Source organism: Pseudorasbora parva, chromosome 15 (assembly GCF_024679245.1).
Source record: "Pseudorasbora parva isolate DD20220531a chromosome 15, ASM2467924v1, whole genome shotgun sequence".
Taxonomy (NCBI): Eukaryota; Metazoa; Chordata; class Actinopteri; order Cypriniformes; family Gobionidae; genus Pseudorasbora; species Pseudorasbora parva.
Window position 1 is genome coordinate 23,902,693 of NC_090186.1, and position 26,869 is coordinate 23,929,561.

The following is a 26,869-nucleotide window of genomic DNA, read 5'->3' on the forward strand; positions in this document are numbered from 1 at the left end:
CATTATCTTTGCTCAATAGTAATTATTTGTGCTGCTGCTTGTATTTAAGTTATTTGTTATTTTCTTTATTTTTATTTGACAGTAGTCCTTTTTTATATGAACATAGCAAATACCAAACCATACAGAAACCGTGAAACTGAAACTGTGAACCTAAAACCTAAAACCGAATCGTAAGTAATCTGTACCGTTACACCCCTACCGTAACATATGCGAGGGGGTGCCACAAAATTTGTACAACAACATTTTCAAAGTGCGCCATGACTGAAAAAAGTTTGGGAAACACTGGATTAATGAATTAAGTTATCTAGGGTATTTGACATGGCAGCACTTAAACGCGAGCAGGAACAGAAAATAGATGATTGCTTAAACAGCTTTTCCAATATTAATCTCGGTGGAATTACCCCGAATAATTATATAACCTTTTTTTTTTTTTTTTTTACTTCAGTATTGTACTTAATGTTACATAGCAGCCCAGCAAAAAAATTAAGTTAGAGATTTTCTACTGAAATGTAATATATTAATTAATTTATATATTAATGACTTTTTCCATGGATATTTAATTTTATTAATAAAGTTATACGAATAATTTCAATTAATTGACTTGGTAATTGTTGCTACAATCAAGCTCTTGTACCCCAATTTGTTTGAATGTTTTTGTGCTTTTTGGACATACTCATCATAATAAATAAGCCTGTTTTACAAACCTTTAAGAATTTTCCCATAAATGTGTCATATATCACTGAAAATGGGAGAATCTCAGCTTTAATGTGTTATATGGCTCATATGCAGGATAATTATGCATCAAATGTGTTGCAGTTTTAAAAATAAGTTTGTGTTTACATTGGAATTTCTCAAAAACATGATTTTCTGAGCCTGAAATTCAGCAAATCTTTAACATAGCAATACCCAGTTAATATTAGAGATATCAAGGTAAAATTTAACAGAATGTTATTTACATTATGTAGAATGATTTTATGTAGAAAACAGTGAATCACAAAAAAATTACTTTAGGAGGGTTTTCTCAGACAGGGTCACATATGATGTCTATGGTCTCAGTAATGCCTGCAATATGTTGTGCAGCTGCAACAACAACCAAATCTTAACCCCGATCTGGTATTTTATTATTTTATGAAGAACAAACTGTTAAATAATAAATTTTATTATTTATTACTTCCTGTACTATCATAAAGGAAGAGACAATGTAGATCAGTGGTTCAGACCCAAATAATATAATATTAACACAGTAGGGGTGACCCCGATTAGTCGAAAATTTGATGCATCGATATGCGAAGCCGGATTCGACTACAGATCGCACCGTCGAATCTTCGTGGGTGTTATGAAACAAAGACTATACCATTTTGGCAATATGGGGGTGCTCAATATTTTAAAGACGTGGCATGGCGCTGAGCTTTGTTTCTGAAGCTGAGCATCTCGCCACGCCTTTAAACTTTGTGTCCGGTGTGAGACCACATTTAGGCATTATCAACCATTATAACCATAACAACATAACCTAAATAATAAAGCCATTGTCAATTCAAGACAAGCGGCAAGAAAGTAGGTCAAGTGCATGATAATAAACACCTGTGTTTAATTGCACTTATTGGTGTGGAGAGACTGGATAAAGCCTCTCTCTAAACAGGACTCGAGGAGAGAGATGGACTGAGGACCAGCTGGGAGAGTGAACCCAGAGAGATACGCTGACTGCAGAGACAAGTTGACAGCTCTGAGTGATGATACTGAATGAGAGCATGTGGTGTCAGTTTGTATGATTCTTAAATTAAATAAAAGACCCACGAGTCCCAGTCCACAGCTGACCCTGCCTTCTTCCTTTCACCCACAAACAAACTCTGTTACAGTCGCCATGAAATTAAAATGGACAAATCTAATGTTTTTAGGGATTACTGCACAGTGACTATTAAAGATTTATCCAAGCATATCCTATTTTTTTTTTTAAATTCATGTGCCCTCATAATATTTAATCAAAATAACTTCCCTCTTCCTTTTCTTCTGTGATGACGTTTTTACTGGTGTAAGGACGCAACCTGTCACTCACATGAGGTCACAGCAATGAGCATGAGCTTCAGCTTGGCAAATGACACAACTGTCACAGCTCAGCACATTTACAATACAAATATTCTGATGGTGAAGACGAAATAAACTTAATCTCTATAGTTGTCATTCTTGGTATGAACAGGTCTTTAGTCACCAGTTATCAAACAACAAATTGGAATAATGCCATAAACTTAATTTATGTGAAATGAAAAATGTATGTAATTAAGAATTCACCCTAATGTTGTTCCACACCCATAAGTTCATCTTCGGAACACAGTTTAAGATATTTTATATTTAGTCTGAGAGCATATCCAAGTGTAGGCACACTATACTGTCCATGTCCAGAAAGGGAATAAAAACATAATCAAAGTAGTCCATATGTGACATCAGATAGTTAATTAGAATCTCTTGAAGCATCGAAAATACATTTTGGTCCAATATTCACAAAAACTACGATTTTATTCAGCAGTGTCTTCTCTTCCGCATTTGTTTTCTAACCTCAAATAAAGATTAAAACGGTCACGAATCAACTTATTGATTCATGATTTGGATCGCTTGTCAAACTGCCAAACTGGTGAAATCACGTGACACTGCCGATCCGAATCATGAATCTATGCGCTGATTCATGACCATTTGAATTTTTTTTAAGGTTTGAAAACAAACGCGGAAGAGAAGACAATGTTGAATAAAGTTGTAGTTTTTTTTATTTTTGGACCAAAATGTATTTTCGATGCTTCAAGAGATTCTAACTAACTAACCGATGTCACATGGATACTTTGATTATGTTTTTATTCCCTTTCTGGACATGGACAGTTAAGTGTGCTTACACTTGGATACGCTCTCGGACTAAATATAAAATATCTTAAAATGTGTTCCGAAGATGAATGGAGGTCTTACGGGTGTTGAACGACCTTAGGATGAGTTATTAATGACATCAATTTCATTTTTCGGTGAACTAAACCGTTAAGATTCTTCTTTGTAAACAAAATCTATGCAAAGGTGTGGCATTAATATCTAAATGACTGTTTGGTGCTGGTGTTGGTTTGGTTATTTGGGTTGCAAAAAACAAGCCAAAAATTAATTAGTTCTTACCTGTTAAACTCATAGATGTCCTCTATGTTTCCAAATAGAGCACACACCTGTTCTGGCTTTATGTGAAGATCTCCTGTGTCTATGATGTGAGCAAGGTAGTCCTGCAAGAGAACATCAGTCTTGAATATTTAAGAATACTTATGACTCGCATGAAAGCACAATGACCAGTGGTGCATCACTAGGGCAGGGCTTGCCATGGCTATAGAACCAGCACTGGCACACCCCATCATTATGGAGTGCTATTAAATATCAAACAAAAAATTGCAGATTTCAGATACATCCCGGAATAACTCAGAAGATTACACATTATTGTCCTCCTGTAATCTGCCATTGGTGAATAGCTAGCCTGTAATGTTTTTAAAGATTCATATAATGTCAAATAATATAAATTGTACTATACATTTTTGCACATTGTTTGCTGTCTTAGATTGTTGCGTCTTTTTCGCTTTTTCAGATTCTTGCGCCCAGGGCTGGATTAACGCATAGGCTAGGCCAGGCTTCCATAATTTTGCCCAGGTTGCAGCCTAGGGGCTAACATGATCAGGGGGCCTCTGTTCAGTGTTTTTTGTACATATTTACTCCAATAAATTGCAAATGTTACTGGATGGTAGGAGTGTCTAAATGAATAATTTCTTCAATGCATCGCGATGCAGACGTAGACGATTCGGTATCAGTTCAGTCATAGACCTTTTTCAGCATTTTAGACATAGTGTCTAGTGCAAGTTATAATGTACTGATTATTTTCTGACGTCATTTGCATGCATATGTATCGTCGTGGTAGCATACAATGGCAGAGGGAAGGTGAGATGCGAGTGAGAGTAATTAAAAATGCTCCAACTACTCTAAAAGTCAACATCTGAGTACATTTCAGCTTGTATGAACAACCTACATGACCTGGAGAACACATATTGTAACACCTGATTTATCAAACGATTTCATTTACACTTGGGCACATAAATGTATCTCCGCAAAAGGGATATAAATATGTTAAATTCCCCCACTATATGCAGATTTAATGGAGTTCACATCACCGAAAAAAACAGATATGAGCTGCATTTTATTGATTATCAGATAATTTCAAAATCAGAGACCGTAATATGAGTGAGTGGCCACAGCACTGGTAAGATCATTCAGTTTCTTTAATTTTAATGAAGATGACTGCATGTTGAGCACCTACGCCTTTACTTTTGGTTTAATTTGCAGTAGTTGGTATTGGCTTAATGAAGAGATACTCATCTCTGGCAATGCTTGCTGAATAGCGTTGTCATATCTGACTATAACGTCATATAGCCTATAACACGTGTATGCGCTTAAACTCCGGGACCATTTTTGGGGATTTCTGCCTAAATTTGGCCTACCCAAATTGAAAAGCCTCCCAAAAAGACATACAGTGGTTCAAATTCAAAATTGTGTTGTCATTTTACAGGAAACCCTTTGAAGTTACATAAAACACTGCTAACAGTGATACAGAATATGTTGTGTAAAGTGTAAATATATGTTGTCTAAGCTGTAATAACCCCCCCCCCCCCCCCCAAAAAAAAAGTAGGCGCTTTTTGATTAAAAAAAAATATATAAAATCATTTTTGAAACGGTGTAACTCAGGCCCTGTGTGCTCTAGGACCCGGCAGACAGTTTGGGCTGTTTCCACTGAATTCCAGAAAATACTGGAAAAAAGAAGTCTGTCTGTGTCATGTTGTATGCAAGATTTACCCAAATGGGTCTGAAGGGATGACCCCCCTTTTTTCCCCTTTTCCCCCCTCCCCTTACTCTGCTACCCTGTACAGGGTCCATGAAGTTTAAGTGGTTATTTATTTAATTATTTATTTTTACATATATGTTGTTTTAATAACCAGATGCATTTAGACTTTAGTTTTGACTGTAATATCGGCCCGAACCACCTCTTAAAGTGGCTTTTAGTATTTTTTTTAATTGTAATTGTTACAATTAGTTTGCCCCGTTATTATTTCATAGCACCACCAATGTGCTGTGAAGATAACAAAAGATTAGCTTACTGAAAATGTTTAAAAACATTCATGTCTTTACAATAAATTTCAGGCAGTTAATTAAAATTATTAATACACTATACAGGTCCTTCTCAAAAAATGTACATATTGTGATAAAGTTCATTATTTTCCATAATGTAATGATAAAAATTTAACTTTTATATATTTTAGATATATTGCACACTAACTGAAATATTTCAGGTCTTTTATTGTTTTAATACTAATGATTTTGGCATACAGCTCATGAAAACCCCAAATTCCTATTTCAAAAAATTTGCATATTTCATCCGACCAATAAAAGAAAAGTGTTTTTAATACAAAAAAAGTCAACCTTTAAATAATTGTGTTCAGTTATGCACTCAATAGCTGGTCGGGAATCCTTTTGCAGAAATGACTGTTTCAATGCGGCGTGGCATGGAGGCAATCAGCATGTGGCACTGCTGAGGTGTTATGGAGGCCCAGAATGCTTCGATAGCGGCCTTAAGCTCATCCAGAGTGTTGGTTCTTGGAGCTCTCAACTTTCTCTTCACAATATCCCACAGATTCTCTATGGGGTTCAGGTCAGGAGAGTTGGCAGGCTGATTTGGCACAGTAATACCATGGTCAGTAAACCATTTACCAGTGGTTTTGGCACTGTGAGCAGGTGCCAGGTCGTGCTGAAAAACTAAATCTTCATCTCCATAAAGCTTTACAGCAGATGGAAGCATGAAGTGCTCCAAAATCTCCTGATAGCTAGCTGCATTGACCCTGCCCTTGATAAAACACAGTGGACCAACACCAGCAGCTGACATGGCACCCCAGACCATCACTGACTGTGGGTACTTGACACTGGACTTCAGGCATTTTGGCATTTCCTTCTCCCCAGTCTTCCTCCAGACTCTGGCAACTTGATTTCCGAATGACATGCAAAATTTGCTTTCATCCGAAAAAAGTACTTTGGACCACTGAGCAACAGTCCAGTGCTGCTTCTCTGTAGCCCAAAAGTGGCTTGACCTGGGGAATGCGGCACCTGTAGCCCATTTCCTGCACACGCCTGTGCACGGTGGCTCTGGATGTTTCTACACCAGACTCAGTCTACTGCTTCCGCAGGTCCCCCAAGGTCTGGAATCGGTCCTTCTTCACAATCTTCCTCAGGGTCCGGTCACCTCTTCTCGTTGTGCAGCGTTTTTTTGCCACACTTTTTCCTTCCCACAGACTTCCCACTGAGGTGCCTTGATACTCTGGGAACAGCCTATTCGTTCAGAAATTTCTCTCTGTGTCTTACCCTCTCGCTTGAGGGTGTCAATGATGGCCTTCTGGACAGCAGTCAGGTCGGCAGTCTTACCCATGATTGCGGTTTTGAGTAATGAACCAGGCTGGGAGTTTTTAAAAGCCTCAGGAATCTTTTGCGGGTGTTTAGAGTTAATTCGTTGATTCAGATGATTAGGTTAATAACTCGTTTAGAGAACCTTTTCATGATATGCAAATGTTTGAGATTTTTAATTTTTTGGGAATTTTGGGTTTTCATGAGATGTATGCCAAAATCATCAGTATTAAAACAATAAAAGACCTGAAATATGTCAGTTGGTGTGCAATGAATCTAAAATATATGAAAGTTTAAGTTTTATCAATACATTATGGAAAATAATGAACTTTATCACAATATGCTAATTTTTTGAGAAGGACCTGTAATATATCCGAAGACTGAAATAGACTAATCAGTCATCAATTAAAATTAATAACAGCTTTTTTTTTTACTTGTTTAACAAAAAATACTTCTCTTCTCATTTCACTAATTAATTAAATTAAATTAATTTAGTTACCCCAATTGCTTGCAAAATGAGGGACGATTCACATTTTGTGCTTCATTTGAGCCAAGTGCTGTGAGTGTTATCCCACCCCCCATGTGCAGGTTGAAAGCATGCGGAAATAGCACCTTCTACTGGCTGTAGTCTTTAGCCTCTGGCCAAAAAAAATCCTCAGATGATGCAAAATTATTATATTTGCTAAGGATTTTTTTCCAGAAATAAAATGCATAAATGTATAAGTAGATTCAGTTACAAGTCATTTACTATTAATTAGTTAATGATGAACTAAAAACTTACAAAACATCACTATGCATTTCATAAATGTTAATAAATTGTTACTTTTTTGTATATTTTGTAGATTCAATGATAAATTATTTACAAGTTATTAAATAATGATAAACTAATAATTTACAAATCATGACTATACATTCATAAATAATATGTTTATGTAAATAAGTTATTTAAAAAAATTGCATATCATAAAATACTCAAACAGATCCTTTGTAAATGGGTATTAAGTTACTAGTTAATATATTATTAATCACTGAAACGTCAGTGTACCATTATCTCAATAAACAATTGTTAAACATGAACAAATGATGATCAAACCATTATTAAAAAATTAATATATAAGTTATTGCTGCATCATTCAATTTGTAAACTGGTCTGTTAAAACCCACAAAAATGCATTTATGCTAAAGCTATTTTTTAAAAGAATGATAAATTACTAGTTGTCAAATAAATAAACATTTTAAAATGATTAAAGTAAGGGGGTTGCCGTGCGTTAAGTTAAATAATTTCACTCAATGGTGCAGACTTGTGTTCTTTGTGGAATCTAGTGATAATGTGAATTGGTTTTACCCTCCAGTGAAGCTTAAATCAGATGCATGGTAAAAACTGCTAGTCAGCATTTACATTAAAGTATACACTACAAAATGCTCAACAGCTGTTTTAGATAATGTTGTAAAATCATGAATAAATAATTTACAAAGATTTATCACCCATTACAAATGATCTGTACAAGGCATTTACAATGCTTTCTGCGTCCCCTAATCTAAAGTACAATTAAAGTAATTTATTCAAAAAGTACAAATATTCCAACTGTTGAGGCCAAACGATTGGTTTGTGTGAAGTAAATCCCCAAAAGCGATCAGCAGCATCGAGTCCATCCACCGGCCGATGATCAACACATTTCAAAATTTGCCGCCGAAAGAAACGTCATGTCAGCTTTGACAGCATTGGCTGTCGTGTGTGTCGTGACCAATGGCGTCATTACGTCAGCTTTGATTGTAAAATGCCATTGGCTCTCGTGTGTCATGTAACGGATTGCATCATGCTAAAGAGTCGGGTGTATCATTTGAATGAGAAAAATGCGTTCATAAAGGGATCATCATTTCAACAATTAAAATATTAAGATCAACTCTGTTCTTTACATAAAGATATTGTATGACTTAGTGTTGTCACGATACCAAAATTATGACTTCGATACGGTACCAGACTAAAATATCGATATATCGATACTAAATCGATACCACAGTAAAAAAAAAAAAAAAAAAGATAAGATACGATACGATGCTTAATATGACAACAGAACTTATTATTATTCATGTTATTTTTTACTAAAAATTAATGTGGCCAGCAAGTTCCTTAGGGTTGGGCATCATTTTGATTTGAACAATTATTGATCAATTGATCAATTACTATTAAAATTATCTCACAAGTTTTTGCTATCTCAATGTATTTTTTACAGTGGGGTAATATAATTGTGTTGCAATAGCTTACACACAGCACAAGAAAGCTTGATTTCGAATGGTAAATTGAATTTAAAAAGACGAGTAAACAGTAAAAAAATAAGAACAAAAACAGATAACAAACAATAGCACAAATAAATACAATAGATTAGAAGATACAAATTAAATAGACTGCTTTATTTTTTCAGGTAGGTCTAACATTCAGATAAGAAACTGAATAAAAAAATGCATAGTAATTACATTTAAAACAACATTGGATAATGTTCTTTGTAAAAAATTCAATAGCGTACAGATGAAACTATTAAAGTTACACAAGTTGATCAGTCAAGAGCAGTTGATCGTATGTCTGTTTGTAGTTTGAATAATAAATGACTGCGGTCCCTTTAAGACTAACGGACGCATGGATCCTAAACACTGTTCTTACTCATTCTTCATTTCTTCCTGAACTGTTTGCGACTGTGTTTACGTTAATACTCTTCCATTTGTGCACTAATAGTTCTTTGAGTGTATTTGACCAATAATAAGCTGGAAAAAGAAGCAAATGTTTGCACTTGTGTCATGTCAGAGGCGGCTTTATTACGGTAGGCTATGTGTGTGTGCTCTAGATGTGAGCACGAAATCTGCGGGGATTAGTAGAATTAATTTATGTGCAATTCCGCGCGAAATTCAGACCGATCACACACTAACACTAACACACTGTCATGAGGAAAAAGTCCAGCAGAATAAGCGTTCGCCGTGCTCAGAGGTTAACCGGGCGAATATGCCGGGTGAGAATATGCCGGTGTGTGTCAGCTCGCTTTCGGTTGGAGAGGAGAGCGCATCTGGTATCGATACTGTAAAAACTGAGAATCGTATCGTTTCAGATATTCCAGTATCGATATATATCGAAATATCGATATTTTTGACAACACTAGTATGACTTCAGAAAACTTGGAATGCAACATGAGCTAATACTTGTATACTGTTTTTGTTCAGTTTTTGCAATAAAGCAAAAAGTAGCCTATTTATATTTGTAAAATCATGTCTACTTTTACAAATGCAAAGAATTAAATGTGTCTTTATCTGATGCATTGGGACATCCATCAGTACATTATATACTCATAATTTACTAATGGTTTGATCATCATTTGTTCATGTTCAACAATTTATTGAGATAATGGTATATTGACATTTCAGTGTCATTTTCATTAAGTTTGCACAGGCATGAACTGAAACGTGCCAGACTGAACTCACGTCGTGAATGTATGCCGCGAGTGTAGTCGCTATTACCTCAGCTCTCATCACGAGAGCTCATTCAGCTCATTATCTGACTCCTGCAGTTAGTGTTGTGATACTTTCACATTTCTACTACATTGATGACCCAGTTTAAATACAGATTCATCTTCCCAGCACTGAAGTACCCCTTTAACTAACCACTTATAAATGACTTACAACTGAACGTTATTATAAAGTGTTACCAAAAAAACGTATCCATATACATACCCAAATGCAAAACAAAACCAAATGCACGTAACTAATTATGTCTGAATCCAATGTTCCCAGCAACTAGGGAATACACAACTGTTTATATATTTATATATAGAGCTATATTTAGTGAAGTAGAAATCCCTGCGCTTAGGGGCCTGTGTAGACCTTAATCCACCCCTAATCGCACCACATTTTTATAATACTGTATCAAGTTAAAAGGAGTTCACTTTTAAAAACACTTCAAGACCTTGCACTTTTTTCCATTTTGATAAAATTTTAAAAGCACAATATAATTCTGTGTAAACGGCATTAAACTTGTTGCCGTTTAAAAACCTTCATTACCAGTTCATTCCTGTCACCAGGTTTCAATAAACATCATTATAAATAAAGCTGACTTGACAAATGTTGACAGATTATTCAGGACTGCATGATCTCAGGGCTGTATCATGTATCTATCCACTCATTTTCTCAAATAAATTACAGCAATCTGTTAAATTATCTCAAAGTGTAAACTTTAAATTAATAATAAGATTGTGATGCATGTTTGTGCATTTTAAACTCAACTTTATAAATGTGATAAAGCTTTTTATGTTTACACTTAACATGACTATTTGGAATCTCAATTCATGCTGTGTGACATTGTGTTGTGTACTTGGAAGACTCAATTGGCACAATCCAATTGTCAAACCTGTTGTTATATAACATGATAATCCCAGTGCACTGGGTGACTAACCGCTAACGAGTCATAAGCAATTCCTAAACTTCAAATAATGCATTGGCAACATCTAAAGAAAAAAAAATGCATTCATGCGTAAATACAGTAGGATGGGAATTAAACATTATGTATAAAACGTGATATGAACTGATGGGCTTAACCACACATGTCTTGACTGCAGTGCACTGAACTGACCTCTGAATGGAATAATCAGCTTAAAGCTGCAATGTAACAGATGTATCAGCAGATATTTTCTTCTGTGTTGTGTAGAGTGGACACATGGTTCTATCCATCCGTTGTTGAAGGGATGGATGAATATGAATATAAGCTTGTAGTGTATTGTAAGAAAGGGATGGGGATTATGATAAAGATTGGAGAAGTCCCTAATAGACCTTTATCGCACTTCCTTTTTCCAGTAAGTGAAGCAGTGTACGTTTCTTCGGGTCCGATTGCAAAGCAATCAAAACTAATGGCTGAATCCTCTCGCTGGTGTTACTACAGCGATCCGGCTGATCTAATTCTAAACAACGACACCCTTACCTCAGATATAATGATTTAGTGACATTAAAAGAATAGAAGAAAGCATGGGTGAGACCAGTATGGTGGGATAAAGGTCCTTCTTTTAAAATAATATGTTGGATTATGTTCGTGTGTATTACACATTTCGAAACAGAGGATGTTTACATCCCATATCTCATAGCCTGCTGAAATGTTCCCTTCCAAATGTGCATTCTGAATAATTAATAAATGCATTTCCCAACTAACCTGCTGTAGTCCAGTGCGCGTCTTCTCATTAACTGTGTTTTTCTCTTACTGATCATATTTCATACCTATTGAATTTATATTTTTAAATGAATTTTTGACTGATTAACATCCTTTCCAAAATTTACTATGTTTTTATTATAGTAAAAATGGTTTTATTATAGTAAAAATGTAGTATTAAAAATATGTAGTATTAAAATAGATGAATGAGTGGTAAGAATTGTAATGACGTTAAACATTTGATTAATCTTAAACAGTAATGCTTTGACAGCGCGACTGGTTTAAATATTAAGAATTGTGGCCTAAATGTGTCAGGGTTCTCCTCTGACAGCTCTGTCTATTTTGTCTCTGTTTAGTGTGTCTTTGTTTGTGTTGTGCTTGAACACATGTCTCTGTCTTAGTTTGTGTTTGCCCTGTGCTCCTTGTGTCCCACCTCCTTGTTTCCTGTTACCACACCCCCTTGTTTAGGTCCTTGTTTCACTAATTGTGTGCTCACCTGTTCCTTATCTGAGTGTGCTCACCCTTCCCTGCTCCTTGGTTGTCTGAGTGTGTTCACCTGTTCCTCATGTCCTCTGCTCCCTTTATAATGAGTGCTTTTTCCCTCATGTGTTGCTGGTTCGTTATTTGTTGTGCCTACGTGTGCTGTTAGGCTATATGTGAGTACTGCTGTTTGGTCCTGCCTTGTTTCCTGTGTCTCTAATTTCTGTCCTGCAAGCAGAGCTTCCCTGGCAGCCTGTTCTATTGGTCTAGCAGCAGTTTGGTGTGTTTCCTGAGATACCTGATTGCATTGCCCTAGGATTCCTGCCTAGCCATCGCTGGTTTCCTCTGGTCTTGCTGTGCTCTGACAGTTCTGCTCTCCAGTCTACAATCTACTGGAGCTGGTTATAGTGGTTGCTCTTTCTGCCTGCTATTGTGTTCCTTATCTGCCACTGTTTGGACTGTGTGCTCCTCCTCACTATTCCCTGTCTTCATCATCTGTTATGTCAATAAACCCCTGATCACTCATTCCTGCATTTGAGTCCTCTTTCAGAGAATCGTGACAGAACGAACCAGCCAGCATTGGACTCAGCAGAATGAGTATCAGAATCCTGCCACCTGCTAACCTCCGGGAGAGAGTGGCCCGCCATCGATACCTGTCTGCTCTTCGCCAGGAGGGCTTGGGTATAGGGGGTTTTGCCCAGTTTTTCTGGACCATGGCTGTGGGGCTAGATTATAATGATGCTGCGCTCAAGGACATATTTAACACCTGCTTGGATGACCCCCTGCCTGCATGGGAGATGGATTCTCTCAGGAGTCTAGATTTCTGGGGTTTCTCCCGGTACCTTTGTCTTCGCTGTCATGGAGGTATGCCAATTCCATCTGAATCTACTTGCAGGAAACTCTCCACTCTTCCCCGGCTGTCACGTCATGTTCATGATCCTCTCCTGGCCTCTACCAAGAGACTAAGGTCCAGAGAGAGAAAGGTGGTCCAGTCCATCACCCCTACCACGGAGTCATCTGAGACTGCTCTGGCTACCCCAGAGCCAATCAAGCCAACTGCTATCTTCTCCCAGGCAACCAGGTTAGTTGCAGTCACTAAGTCCAAGTCACGTTCTGCCATTCTTGAACCAGACCTGTCTACCTCTGTTATTCAAGAACCAATCAAGTCAACCGCACTTGCGCCTCAGACAATTATGGCCGTTCCAGCCACTTCAGAGTCTCCCAAATCAACCTCTGGTTTTCCGGTGTCTGCCAAGATTATTCCTGAGTCAGGCAAGTCAAGTGTTGTCCCTGAGTCAATTAGATCTGTTCCTTTTACTTCAGAGTCTGCCAGGCCTGTTTCAGTTACTGAGTCGATGAAGGTCACCGCTATCCTGCCTGGGTTGGCCGAGTTGGCTGCAGATACTACAGAGACAGTCAAGCACACAGGGTCAACCCGACGAAAGCGTAAGAAGAAAAAGGCCTGTGCAAAGCAGCCTACTATTCTCCATTCTCTAGCTCCAGCGGTATCAAGTCCTGTGAAAGCTTTTAAGCCAGTTACCAGTCAGGTCATGCCCTCAGAGACCATTTCTGCCATTCCTGTAATATTCACAGAGGCCGTCCCCAAGCTGCCCATTGACAGTGCTGCTGAGGCTTTCTCTAAATGTCTTGCAGGTCTTATCAAGGCCACACAAGTTTTGGTCAAGCCTGTCCTGGCTACAGAGTTAAATTTTCCCGAGAGCGCAGCCCCCGAGCCCGCTGCCGAGAGCGCAGCCCCCGAGCCCGCTGCCGAGAGCGCAGCCCCCGAGCCCGCTGCCGAGAGCGCAGCCCCCGAGCCCGCTGCCGAGAGCGCAGCCCCCGAGCCCGCTGCCGAGAGCGCAGCCCCCGAGCCCGCTGCCGAGAGCGCAGCCCCCGAGCCCGCTGCCGAGAGCGCAGCCCCCGAGCCCGCTGCCGAGAGCGAAGTCGAGTACAGATTGTCATGCCCTCGCAGGTGGAGGAAGAGGAGGGCCTATATTGGCAGGTCAGATGCCCTTCTAGGGGTCCCTAGCCCATTTTTCCAGGAGGGCCTGAATCAAGAGGCTCCAGCCCCTAAGCGTAGTCCAGTGTCGGCTCCATCTCCTGTTCCAAATCCAGTGAGGGCTTCGCCTTCTGTGCCAGAGCCCTGCTTCAGAGGTGGCCGTCCCAGAGCCCGCTTCAGAGGTGGCCGTCCCAGAGCCCGCTTCAGAGGTGGCCGTCCCAGAGCCCGCTTCAGAGGTGGCCGTCCCAGAGCCCGCTTCAGAGGTGGCCGTCCCAGAGCCCGCTTCAGAGGTGGCCGTCCCAGAGCCCGCTTCAGAGGTGGCCGTCCCAGAGCCCGCTTCAGAGGTGGCCGTCCCAGAGTCCGCTTCAGAGGTGGCCGTCCCAAAGCCCGCTTCAGAGGAGGCCTTCTAGAGCCCGCGTCAGAGGAGGCCGCCCCAGTGCCTGCCAGTCAAGCCCAGGAGACCGCTACAGAGTCAGTCCCCGAGCCGGCCAGTGCGGCCCAGGAGGGCGCTCCCAAGTCTGTCCCAGAGAACGCCAGTGCAGCCCAGACTGACCTTTCCGAGTCAAGCCCAAGATCTGTTCCTGAGGCCATTGAGGGCATCTCTGCAGTCCCCAAGGGCACCCCAGAGTTAAGTCCAGTAGCTATCCCTGCAGCCACAGGGCACGGTTCTGTGTCAGTGCCTGAGGCCGTCTATGTCTCTCCTGAACTCATTCCCCCGACACACACCCTTCCTGCCAGTCTGGCCATGGCCCCTGAGTTCACTCCCAAGTCCTTCCCCAATCAAGGTTTAATCCCTAAGACTGTGTCGGTCCCTGAAGTCCTAGAGTCTGTTTCAGGAGCCTTTACATATTCTGTCATTTCCCCTGAATCTACCAAGCCCAGTTGGAAACCCAGACCCGTTAGGCCATTCCCTGTATCGAAGGGTCTCCCCAGTCAAGTTCCCACCCCTCCCTTCCCACCCTCTGTGTTTTCTGGTTATGGTTTCCCTAAGCCAGCACCTCCCAATCCAGCCAGTAAAATTTTGCCCGGTTCTATTCCCACCCGCCCCTCCTTTCCTTCTGTGTTCCCTGGCCAGTTTGGGACTTCAATGTTTATGCCCCACCTGCCCCCCCAGTTGGTGTCATCGGGGATTTCGATGCCTGGTTTGGACGCCTGGAGGCGTCCATTGGATGGGGGGTACTGTCAGGGTTCTCCTCTGACAGCTCTGTCTATTTTGTCTCTGTTTAGTGTGTCTTTGTTTGTGTTGTGCTTGAACACATGTCTCTGTCTTAGTTTGTGTTTGCCCTGTGCTCCTTGTGTCCCACCTCCTTGTTTCCTGTTACCACACCCCCTTGTTTAGGTCCTTGTTTCACTAATTGTGTGCTCACCTGTTCCTTATCTGAGTGTGCTCACCCTTCCCTGCTCCTTGGTTGTCTGAGTGTGTTCACCTGTTCCTCATGTCCTCTGCTCCCTTTATAATGAGTGCTTTTTCCCTCATGTGTTGCTGGTTCGTTATTTGTTGTGCCTACGTGTGCTGTTAGGCTATATGTGAGTACTGCTGTTTGGTCCTGCCTTGTTTCCTGTGTCTCTAATTTCTGTCCTGCAAGCAGAGCTTCCCTGGCAGCCTGTTCTATTGGTCTAGCAGCAGTTTGGTGTGTTTCCTGAGATACCTGATTGCATTGCCCTAGGATTCCTGCCTAGCCATCGCTGGTTTCCTCTGGTCTTGCTGTGCTCTGACAGTTCTGCTCTCCAGTCTAAAATCTACTGGAGCTGGTTATAGTGGTTGCTCTTTCTGCCTGCTATTGTGTTCCTTATCTGCCACTGTTTGGACTGTGTGCTCCTCCTCACTATTCCCTGTCTTCATCATCTGTTATGTCAATAAACCCCTGATCACTCATTCCTGCATTTGAGTCCTCTTTCAGAGAATCGTGACAAAATGTGTGAATTACATACAGATTGTCAATGAAAAATTACACAGATTAATGACTAAATATTTTATACAAATAAATATGTTCATTCAAATGAAAACATGGTGGATCTCCGGGACTTGTATGTGTGGAAGAAGTGAATTAAATAAGCTATTTGAGAGTATTTTGGTTGGTAAATGATTCAGCTGTTTGAAGTGGGTATCCTTTATGCATAGGGCTGGGTGATAAAACGATAATGATAATTATCACGATATAATTTTCCTCGATAAAACGATAAGAACAGTTCGATAAATTCTCGATATAATGCTTACGCACTATGCGTACTGCTGCGCATGTGTATTGCAGACCGGGCTTCTGGGTGCTGCACGCGCTGCTGTTTACAGTCAGTGACTGACAGGCTTGGAGGATCAGAGTAAAGTGGAGTGAGAAAAATGAGTGATAGAGAAGAGCTCACGACCAGCTTGGAGGACACAGATATCGTTGACAAGTTAGTTCGCTCAACTTCAGTGGTTTGGAGATTTTTTGGTGATCCCATCCGACATAAAACAGCGACGAAGGCTATGTGGACTGCTTATCATAGGTTCACATTCACCACACAGAATTTATTTATTAAATGATCTTTTCTAAGTACTTTCACATAAAATTGAGCCCAACACAGCGGTAAATCTACATTAACTACATTCACACACAGGCTTATTACCTTGTTAGTTGCGGTGGGTGACTTACAACAAGCTAACGCTACCAAACTATAATCACTAAAACATCGGACTTGTACATGATCACTATCATAATTGTTTGTCTTTGGTGATGTATTAATGACTCAGCATTGCCTGTATCAAAAGAGAAAGAATGTCATCTGATGTTTAAAATGAATAAAATAGACTAGACAGCCCTGTAGATCCACAATCCTACTGGAGATCCACAAATACTGAACTTTGCTCCCCCCCTCCTCTCGCGACCAGCCAGCCCACTGTCGGTGAGGTGTGTGTCGCGCGCACGTGTGTGTGTGAGAGAGAGATGCCTTTTTTTCCCTCTTTTTTTTTTGGCCCGTTTGCGTTTTTAGTGTTGTACTACTTACACGATTAAGTAATTATATTATTGATATACAATGTAGAGTAAAAAAATGCTGATCACAATTAATATTTTTATAAATAAATCTACCTCAGTTTTAATAAATTGTTCACCTTTTTGGGAAGTGTTTGTCATGTTTTGACAATAAAGGATAGTTTAAAACCACAGTTAACTGTCTGTTTTCTACATCTTTCACTTAGCAGCAAAAATATGTCTTTAAACTGTAAAGAAATTAAGATTTTACATTTATCGTTATATTAATCAATATCGACTGATATGGAAAATTATATTGTGATAATTTTTTTGGGCCATATCGCCCAGCCCTACATTAAACCAGTGTTTCCCAACCTTTATTCAGTCATGGCACCCTTTGAAAATTTTCTAAATTTTGTGGCACCCCCTCGCATATGTCATATACCGTTACTCCTCATAGAGGTGTAACGGTACAGATTGCTCAGGGTTTGGTTTGTATCACGGTTAAGATTACAGTACAGTTCAGTATTTGCTATGTTCAGGGAAAAAAGTACTACTGTCAAATAAAAATAAAGAAAATCAAGAACAAATAACTTAAAAACAAGCAGCACCACAAATGAATACTATTGAGCAAAGATACTCATAACATGCTTTTCAGGATTTTCAGGTAGGTCTAACATTAGTTTTAAAGTATAGAGAAATTGAATAAAGTAATCAAACGTAAAATAACTTCATAGTTAACTTTTTAAATAATAAATGAATCCTTATTAAACTTACAAAAGCTATTCAATCAAGAGCTGTGAGTGATGTCCTTATCTTTTGTTTGACATTAAACAGACAACAGTAGGCTACTGCCCCTTTAAGACCTAATGCAATGGTAGTCGTCCGTCGTCATCTTTCTCGACTGTATAAAGTTCACTTAAGCCATATACAGACTACGTCTGCATGGATAATCATACCGAGTCGATCTCCATACCGAGAAAAGAGATCCTCTGCACTGGGCAGAGTTTGCTCTTCTCCCAGTTGACCCGAAGGCCCAAACGAGCTAAGTGGTGGAGAACCAGGTCTCTGTGTTCGCACACCCGGTCCCGAGAGTGGCCCAATATGAGCCAGTCGTCGAGATAGTTCAGGATGCGAAGCCCTTGTTGCCTGAGTGGCGCAAGGGCTGCCTCGACAATCTTCGTGAAGACGTGAGGGGACAGAGCTAGCCCAAATGGTAGTACGGCATACTGATGTGCCCGCCCTTCGAACGCAAACCGTAGGAACGGTCTGTGTCGCGGAAGGATGGACACATGGAAGTACGCGTCCTTCAGGTCGATCGCTGCAAACCAATCGCATGGACGAACGCATTCGAAAAGGTGTTTCGCAGTCAACATCCTGAACGGAAGCCTGTACAGGGATCGGTTCAGGACGCGAAGGTCCAGGATCGGTCGTAACCCACCGGATTTCTTCGGTACAATGAAGTAAGGGCTGTAAAAGCCGGACTTCATCTCGGCTGGAGGGACGAGCTCGACCGCGCCCTTCACCAGTAGGGTCGCGATCTCCGCACGCATGACTGGGGCATTGGACCCCACCATGGTGTACCGGACACCCCGGAAGCGTGGAGGAGCTCGCGCAAACTGAATCGCGTAGCCGAGCCAGATGGTCCGTGTGACCCAGCGGGACAGTCCCGGCAGCTGTAGCCATGCTCCCAGGGAGTGTACCAACGGGGTCATGTGGAGCACCGGCGTACCCTCGGTGGGGCAGCGAGGCAGCGTTACCGGCCCGGACTCGGGTGGCAGAGGAGACCAGGGAAGGACTCGTGTTCCACTGGGGTCTGCTCTGAGAGGGGGCTGGCGACAGAGAGGGACGAGAGCAGCGTGGCCCGGGGGCGGCGCACACTGCCGTCACCGGTCTCTGGGTGCTCAGAGATGGGTTTGTCAGTTCTTTCTTTAACCACATTAACCACATTAGGGTGCAGCGGAACGAAAGATTCTCCCCCGGACCTCCACCGGGGGAAGGAGCGGCCCTGCTGCCGTCTCCTGGAAAGAACTGCCCATCTCTGAGCTGTCCGCGTCAGGAGCGCCGCTTAGCCTGGCGTTTAGCGGGCTGCGGGGCTGGCGCGGACTGGGGCGGCTTTTTGCGGCGCGCTCCGCGGCGCGGCCCGGGTGAAGGCTGCTGCTGTGGTCGCGCGGGAGCGGGGGGGACCGCAGGAGGCCGCCCTTGGCGGCGAGGCAGCTGAGGCGACTGTGCCGGCGGCACTTTGGGTGCAGCAGCGGGCCGCCGGGGCAGTATATGTTTGATAGCCTCAGTCTGCTTCTGGGCGGCCGAGAACTGTTGGGCGAAGCTCTCGACCGCACCGTCGAATAGCCCAGCCTGGGATATGGGGGCGTCGAGGAAACGAGTCCGCTCGGTGTCCCGCATATCGGCCAGGTTGAGCCATAGGTGTCTCTCCTGGACCACACATGTGGACATCACCCGGCCCAGGGAGCGTGCGGTAACCTTCGTCGCTCGGAGAGCGAGGTCGGTCGCGGCACGCAGCTCATCTCTGAGCCCTGGGTCGGCTCCACCCTCGTGCATGTCGCATAGCAACTTGGCCTGGTAGGCCTGAAGAGTTGCCATGGCATGCAAAGAAGCGGCGGCCTGCCCCGCAGCTCTGTAGGTCTTCGACACCATGGAAGATGTGAATCTACAGGCCTTGGAGGGGTGCTTAGGATCGCCTCGCCAGGAGGAGGCGCTCTGGGGACACAGTTGCATCGCCACAGAACGCTCCACCGGGGGGACCCCAGTGTACCCTCTAGCCGGCTCCGAAGCATTAAAACATAATGCGATGATGCCAGCTACTTCCTTATATACCCACGTGGGTAGGCGGAGTTACGCATGCAAATCTCGCATGCCCATGGCATTGGCACTGCCATTGGGCACTTTCTAGTCTCGGAGATGATAGGCTTCTAAGCGAAACCCCCATTCGCCAGTCACTGACGTTACGTCGGAGTGACTGAACGAAAGGGAACTCTTTTACCATGTTCACCGGGAACTTTACCTGCATGTTTATTTCCGCCTTTGGTTTGTTTTTACATTTACATTTACATTTACATTTATGCATTTAGCAGACGCTTTTATCCAAAGCGACTTACAACTCAGGAGAACAGGAAGCGATCCGTCAAGAAGAGGCAACGAAACACAAAAAGTGCCCTAAATACTAAGATTTGTACACTGCTTAGCGTAGCAAAGACCAGAAAAGGAAAGAAGAAAGGAGAAATAGAGGGGGATTTTTTTTTTTTTTTTTTAATGTAAGATTAAGTGCTCATGGAAGAGATGAGTTTTTACCTGTCTTTTGAACGAAGTGAGTGATTCTGTTGTGCGTATGGAGGACGGAAGATCGTTCCACCAACCCGGAACAATGAAAGAAAAAGTTCGAGTGAGGGATTTCATGCCTCTCTGTGATGGTACCACAAGCCTTCGCTCATTAGCTGAGCGAAGGCTTCTGGTGGGTGTGTAGACGCGTAGGAGTGAGTCGAAGTATGCGGGTGCTGCGCTTGTGGAAGATCCATAAGCAAGAGTCAGGGCTTTGAATTTGATCCGGGCAGCGAGTGGTAGCCAATGCAGAGAGATGAATAGAGGTGTGACATGAGCCCTTTTGGGCTCATTGAATACAAGACGTGCTGCAGCGTTCTGGATCATTTGCAACGGTTTGATTGCACAAGATGGAAGTCCAGCCAGAAGCGCGTTGCAATAGTCAAGTCTAGAAATGACCAGGGCTTGGACAAGAAGCTGTGTTGCATGCTCCGTAAGGAACGGTCTGATTTTCCTGATATTGTGCAATGCAAACCTGCATGACCGAGCCGTCTTCGAGATGTGGTCTTTGAAGGACAGCTGGTCATCAAAGATTACTCCAAGATTTCTGACCGACCCCGAAGGAGTAATCAGAGATGAACCTAGCTGGATGGTAAAATCGTGTTGTATGGTGGGGTTAGCAGGGAAAACAAGCAGCTCAGTCTTTGCTAGATTGAGCTGCAGGTGATGTTTTTTCATCCATGCCGAGATGTCCGCCAGACAGTTTGAGATTCGTGCAGCTACTGTGGGATATTTATTTTTATATTTATCATGGAAACTCTTACATGCAAAACACTGTATGTGCTATGAATCTTACATCTTCATCAAAGTTTAACTGATGTCATTGGATAAACATGCATCAATGCAACCCGTGTTTAGCTTTGCCTTATAAAAATAACTAGCTCGTTACCGAATCAAACTAAAATTTTAAACTTTACCAGTATCGGTATTCTAGCTTGATAGTGAGATCTTATTTGTTTATATTCACACTAATAAAGTTAGATTTTCTATTACATGTAATTCCGCCCATATTTGTCCATACCCATGTTGATTAGAGTATTAAAAACTTGAAACATATTCATTTTAGATAAATTTAAAACTGATAAAAATGTCTGATTAATTTGTGATTAATCGCAAAATTAACTCATGACAATCATGTGATTAATCGCGATTGACAGCCCTAATAATAACTAATCTATTTACTTGATCGCAATGTGTTGCTTTGAATTATTTTAATTTGGTTTTTTTTTCAGTAACTCTTGATATGACATTACAGCTTGATATAGCTGTATATATAATTGAATAAAAGCCCCAGCTGACCTTCAATGACCACATTAAACACATCAAAACACAGCAAAACCTCCCTCCATCACCTTCGAAACATTTAACTTTTAACGTTTCCAGATGCAGAGAAACTTGTACATGCCTTTGTCTCCACCAGGCTAGACTACTGCAATGGCCTCTTCATTGGGATTTCTTGCAGAAACATCCAGATGCTTCAATACATCCAGAACAGTGCTGCCAGAGTCCGTAAATATGATCACATTACTCCCAACCTACACTCACTGCACTGGCTTTCTGTTCCTTCCCGAATCGACTACAAAATCCTCCTGCTCACACATAAATGCATTACCGGGCATGCACCACCATATCTACAAGAACTCATCACTCTGAAATCCTCCACCTGCACCCTCAGATCATCAGGCCACCTGCTTCTTTAAGTCCCCACCACCAGGCTTCATACAATGGGAGACCGATTTTTCTGCTCGGCTGCACCGCGAGAGCAGTACAGAGCCTGGACCAGGTTAAAGCAGAAATGAAGACTTTTCTGTTCAGAAAGGCTTTTATGCGTTGATTGTTTTTATTATTATATATTTTTACTTTTTATTCGTTTTTATTATTTTCCCTTTTAATATTATTATTCATAATTGACACTTGATTATAAGCAATTTGTAAATGTTTGAAAATGTTTAAATGGGCCCTAGATTATGATTTCCCTTGATTTTCCAATGTTTGAGCATAAACAACAGCTGTAAAGTTATGACGCTCAACATTCAATACAAAGGGAGATATTTACTTTTGCAGAAATCACTTTTTAAGGACTATAACAAACAGCCAGTAGGGACTACAACAAGCTTCTTCCTGCCCTAAAATGAACATAAACCCTGCCTCGGTAACACACCATGGGGGTGAGGCCATGTTGGGCTACTTTAAAAAAAGAGTTGTTAAAATAGAGCACATTCTGATCAAGCTGTCGCATCCCATTATTTTCACATTTATTGCAATACAGTACGTAACATAAATGCAATAGCATGTCATAAAAGCAAGATGACAGCACAAGCTATAACTATAATAAAACTTAACTAAATAAAAGGTAGAACCATTTCTTATATTTTTGGTGCATGTCTGTGTGAGGTTATTAGAGTGGATAACACAAGGGGTGAGTCTCAATCAGCTCCCTAGTTCAGTAGTCAGGACACTGATCAGGAAGTCAGACCATTGACTTGTGTCCTGATCAGTGCCCTGACTACAGAACTAGGGAGCTGATTGAGACACCCTAAAGCTCTTGAAGCTCCTTCCTCTTCTAGAAAGGGGGCCGGCAGCAGCAGTTCATTAGGATTTAAAAGGACACCAACAAAAATGGTGTGTTTTTGCTCACCCTTTTATGCTTAACTAATTAATTAGGTCTTCTTTAATTGTATAAACTATAATACTGATCTGCCAACATTGTCACTATATGATAAATTAAAATAAGATGATACAATCAGTTTTCTCCAGAACGACTGTACAGCCAAATCAAATTTTGTTGCAATATTGTCCTGTTTAACTCCGTGAAGCTTCTTTGAAACAATCGTCATTGTAAAAGCGCTATATAAATAAAGTTGACTGATTGATTGATTTTAACATGCTATAAAAAAATTATCTGTAGGGTAAAACTTCACATACACACTCTGGGGACATCACAGACTTATTTTACATATTGTAAAAAGGGGCATAACTTATACTGACCTCTACGATACTTCGCAGATCTCTCACATACATCCGCTCCGTCTCAATGATCTCCATGACAACACGGTCCAAGTAGGTGAGCTTGGGGTTGGGTGCCATGGTGTTGGCAGCAAATGGAGAGAAACTGTTGGAAACAGAGGAGCTGTTGTTGTTGTTAACAGTGTTGCTGCAGTTTTGCTGGAAAAAGTGACTGGATGCTTGGGCAAGATTAGTGCCCTGAGTCTCATTTGAATCAGCAGCAGGTGTTAACTCCAGATCCACATTGTCTTCGATGGCCACACCAGTGGATGGGATACCTAACAAGAGAACGCCGTCCCGAGAGGAACCAGACCCGGATGAAATGGTGGAGACCCCGCTTACAGGTCTCTGGGCGTCTGTGAAGTCAGAACAATCAGACAGTGTAGCAGTGGAGGCCCGATCATTACTGCCGACAGAGGCGGTGGACAACCGAGGTGATTCTAAAGAAGAAAAGGCAAAAAATAGACAACGTGATTTATCTGCACATCATAAACAATCACAATGCATTGCTCACAAATGTACATTTAATAAGCAGATGCATTTAACCAAATCCCCTCACAAATAAGGAGAACAATAGAAGCAATCAAACCAACAATAATGCAACAATATGTGAACTGAAATAACTAATTCCTATCCTTCCTATCCATCACACTCACACAAGTAGCCAAGTCATCATGCTGCTATCTTAAACATCATCTCATTTACATTTAATCATTTAGCAGACGCCTTTATCCAAAGCGACTTACAAAAAAGTGGAGAGCAATAGAAGCAACGAAACAAACAAGGCCAACAACCTGTAAGAGCTGTAAGAAGTCTCAGTTAATTACATTTGATTTTAAAACTATTTTTCCCATCAAAACAAGTCTTAAATTACAAATGGCAATTAAGTAACAAATTGAGCTGACTAATTCCAGTCCCTCGACTAGGATCTAGGATGGTCACGGGAGGAATTTTTCCAGAAATAAAATGCATAAATCTCTCGTTGATAGAAGCACAATCATTTTATTATACTCCAGGGTTTCTACTGATACAAAGCCATATGCTAATCGCTGAAGTAACCCTTTAATTGAGCTGTTCTCCTTGCCAGACATTAGACAAAATACTGCAAACGTGTCTTCAGGCCAACAAACAAAAAAATGTTTCATAAAATTCCTAGTTTTGGACATAAAAGTCTCAGATTTTAAATAAAGCATGACCACACTTGTGCCTTCAATTTAGTTGTAGTTATAAGTCGTTATACTACATTCATATAATATTTTTATACATGAAGAAAAATATTTAAAATATTTACATTTTTTTTTATGTTTTAGCCTATATATTTCTATATTAATAACTGTCTGAGTAATTCTGAGTATTCAGCTGTAAACTCTATCAAGTGTTGGCTTTCTAAATATATATTGGTTATGTGTATATTCAGAATAACATATGAGCAGCTGTCTTTTTACTATGAGTATGTCTAAATTCTCTATTTGCCAAAAATTGGGGGTAACATGCTTCCTCAGAGTCAGTGTCTCCCAGCCAATAAAGTGAACTGCAGGTCAACAGCAGGATAGAGGGAAGAAACAAATTTCCCTTCATTTCCATACGAGCATTTTGAAAGTAAACACTTCCCAACAGCACTGGCATCTCCTGTCAGCCCATCCCATTTACGCCTTGCACTGGACTTTCACCTCTTTATCTCTGAACTGTTGGAGGGTGGTCAATAATATTGTGTGTGTAAAAAAACATTATCCTATGGAAATGGGGGAGCATTTATAAATAAACTGCTTTAATAAAACTTTCAAATATTATAGCTTAATTTTTAAACAACATTTATTGAGCCAAATGCTTTGTGTGAATAGTTTTGTACAAAGTCTTAACTAGATGTTCATTTGTTCTTTTATCAAGCATGATCATTTGTCTAGAGGCCAAACCTGCAGAGCCTGCTTGCCTAGCCACTATTTTAAGGCTAACAAAAACAATTCCATGATGGTGGTCACTTTGAGATAAATCTATAAAATAATTAAAAATAAATTCATATATGACAGAAAAATATTGATAAGAAATAATTAAATTAAGTATTGATAATAAACAATTTCATCTTATTTTACTTTTTTATATTATAATAATTTACACTAGACATGTTATGCTTAGAGTGTTTGCCAGTGAACACCAATAGAATTAATTGCTAGTCAAATCTTCTGTTAAGGGGCACGTGTGGCACAGAGAGTTGCTGCCTATGCCTGAAAGCAGCTCACTGGGATTTGGAACAGACTTTATCTCTGCCAGAAATACTTAAAGAGCTTGAATCAACTCATTGCTACACCTAAAACATTTGGAGTAAGACCATAAAATTGTGAAATCACTTGGTTCACACACAGGCTTCTCATATTAACCAGTTGCTTGCCACCATATTGGTTTGGTTTTCAGAATGACTGGTCTCAGGTTACGACATCCCTGGCTGATGATGCAGGTCAAAGGACTCTACGTTTGAAGCTAGAAGTTTTGAGTTAGGCAAGAAAAAAATGATAAGATGACTGACAACATCATGACTGATCTGTCCTTAAATCAGTGGTCTCAAACTCAATTCCTGGAGGGCCACAGCTCGGCACAGTTTAGCTCCAACCAGCTTCAGCTCACACCTGCTTGTATGTTTCTAGTTATCCTGAAGACCTTGATTAGCTGGATCAGGTGTGTTTGATTAGGGTTGAGCAAAAGTGTGCAGAGCAGTAGCCCTCCAGGAATTGAGTTTGAGACCACTGCCTTAAATGAAGGAGTGCCATTTCCAGCTCAACGTTGCAAATGCAAGTTAAGTCAAGTCAACTTTATAAACTTGAAAGTAAAGGGGCCGAATAATTTTGCACGCCCAATTTTTCAGTTTTTGATTTGTTAAAAAAGTATGAAATATCCAATAAATTTCGTTCCACTCTACTTATAGGAATACAATGTCTATCAGTGTACACATAATACATTATCATACATAATCTCCTTCAGTACTATCAGCAGTTATCATGTTTCTCCAGAGATAATTATCCTCCTCCATCCCCTGCTCCTCATCCCATCCAGTCAGGATTCGACATTCTGATTCCCTCTCGAATCAGACTAAGTTTTGTAATTATGTTGTACATTAAATGTGCACTATGCAATTTTTCTGTCCGCTAGAGGACGCCTATTTAAAACAAAGGCATACTTTGATGACGGCACGTTTGAGCGCAGCATCTTGGGACAGCAATTGACAGATGACTGCCTCAGATGCTATGCTCAGACGTCCCGGGTCCTTGGTTAAAATAGCAATTTTCTCACAATTTACAAATATTAAATTGTTGTGATAAACATTTGTGATATTGTAAGTACTCAACTGAACAAAATATATAACACTGGCCTAGTTGTTTTTGGATATTTTACTCCAACAATACTACATAGCTCACCTTTAAATATTGAGATTAATTATATCTTCAATACATTATGTTGATTCTGTTCTGATTGATTCGC

The 26,869-nt window shown here is 40.8% G+C and overlaps 1 protein-coding gene across 1 annotated transcript in view; it reads right to left on the minus strand.

Annotated features, from left to right (window-relative positions):
• The window catches only part of plekhg3 (pleckstrin homology and RhoGEF domain containing G3), a 108,873-nt gene that overhangs the window by 30,263 nt on the left and 51,741 nt on the right, over positions 1-26,869 (minus strand). Inside the window, exons 3-4 of the mRNA XM_067417400.1 lie at positions 23,381-23,838; positions 3,145-3,245 (exon numbers count right to left, since the gene is read on the minus strand). Coding sequence (XP_067273501.1) covers positions 3,145-3,245; positions 23,381-23,838 — 559 coding nt within the window. The remainder of the gene's footprint in view (positions 1-3,144; positions 3,246-23,380; positions 23,839-26,869) is intronic.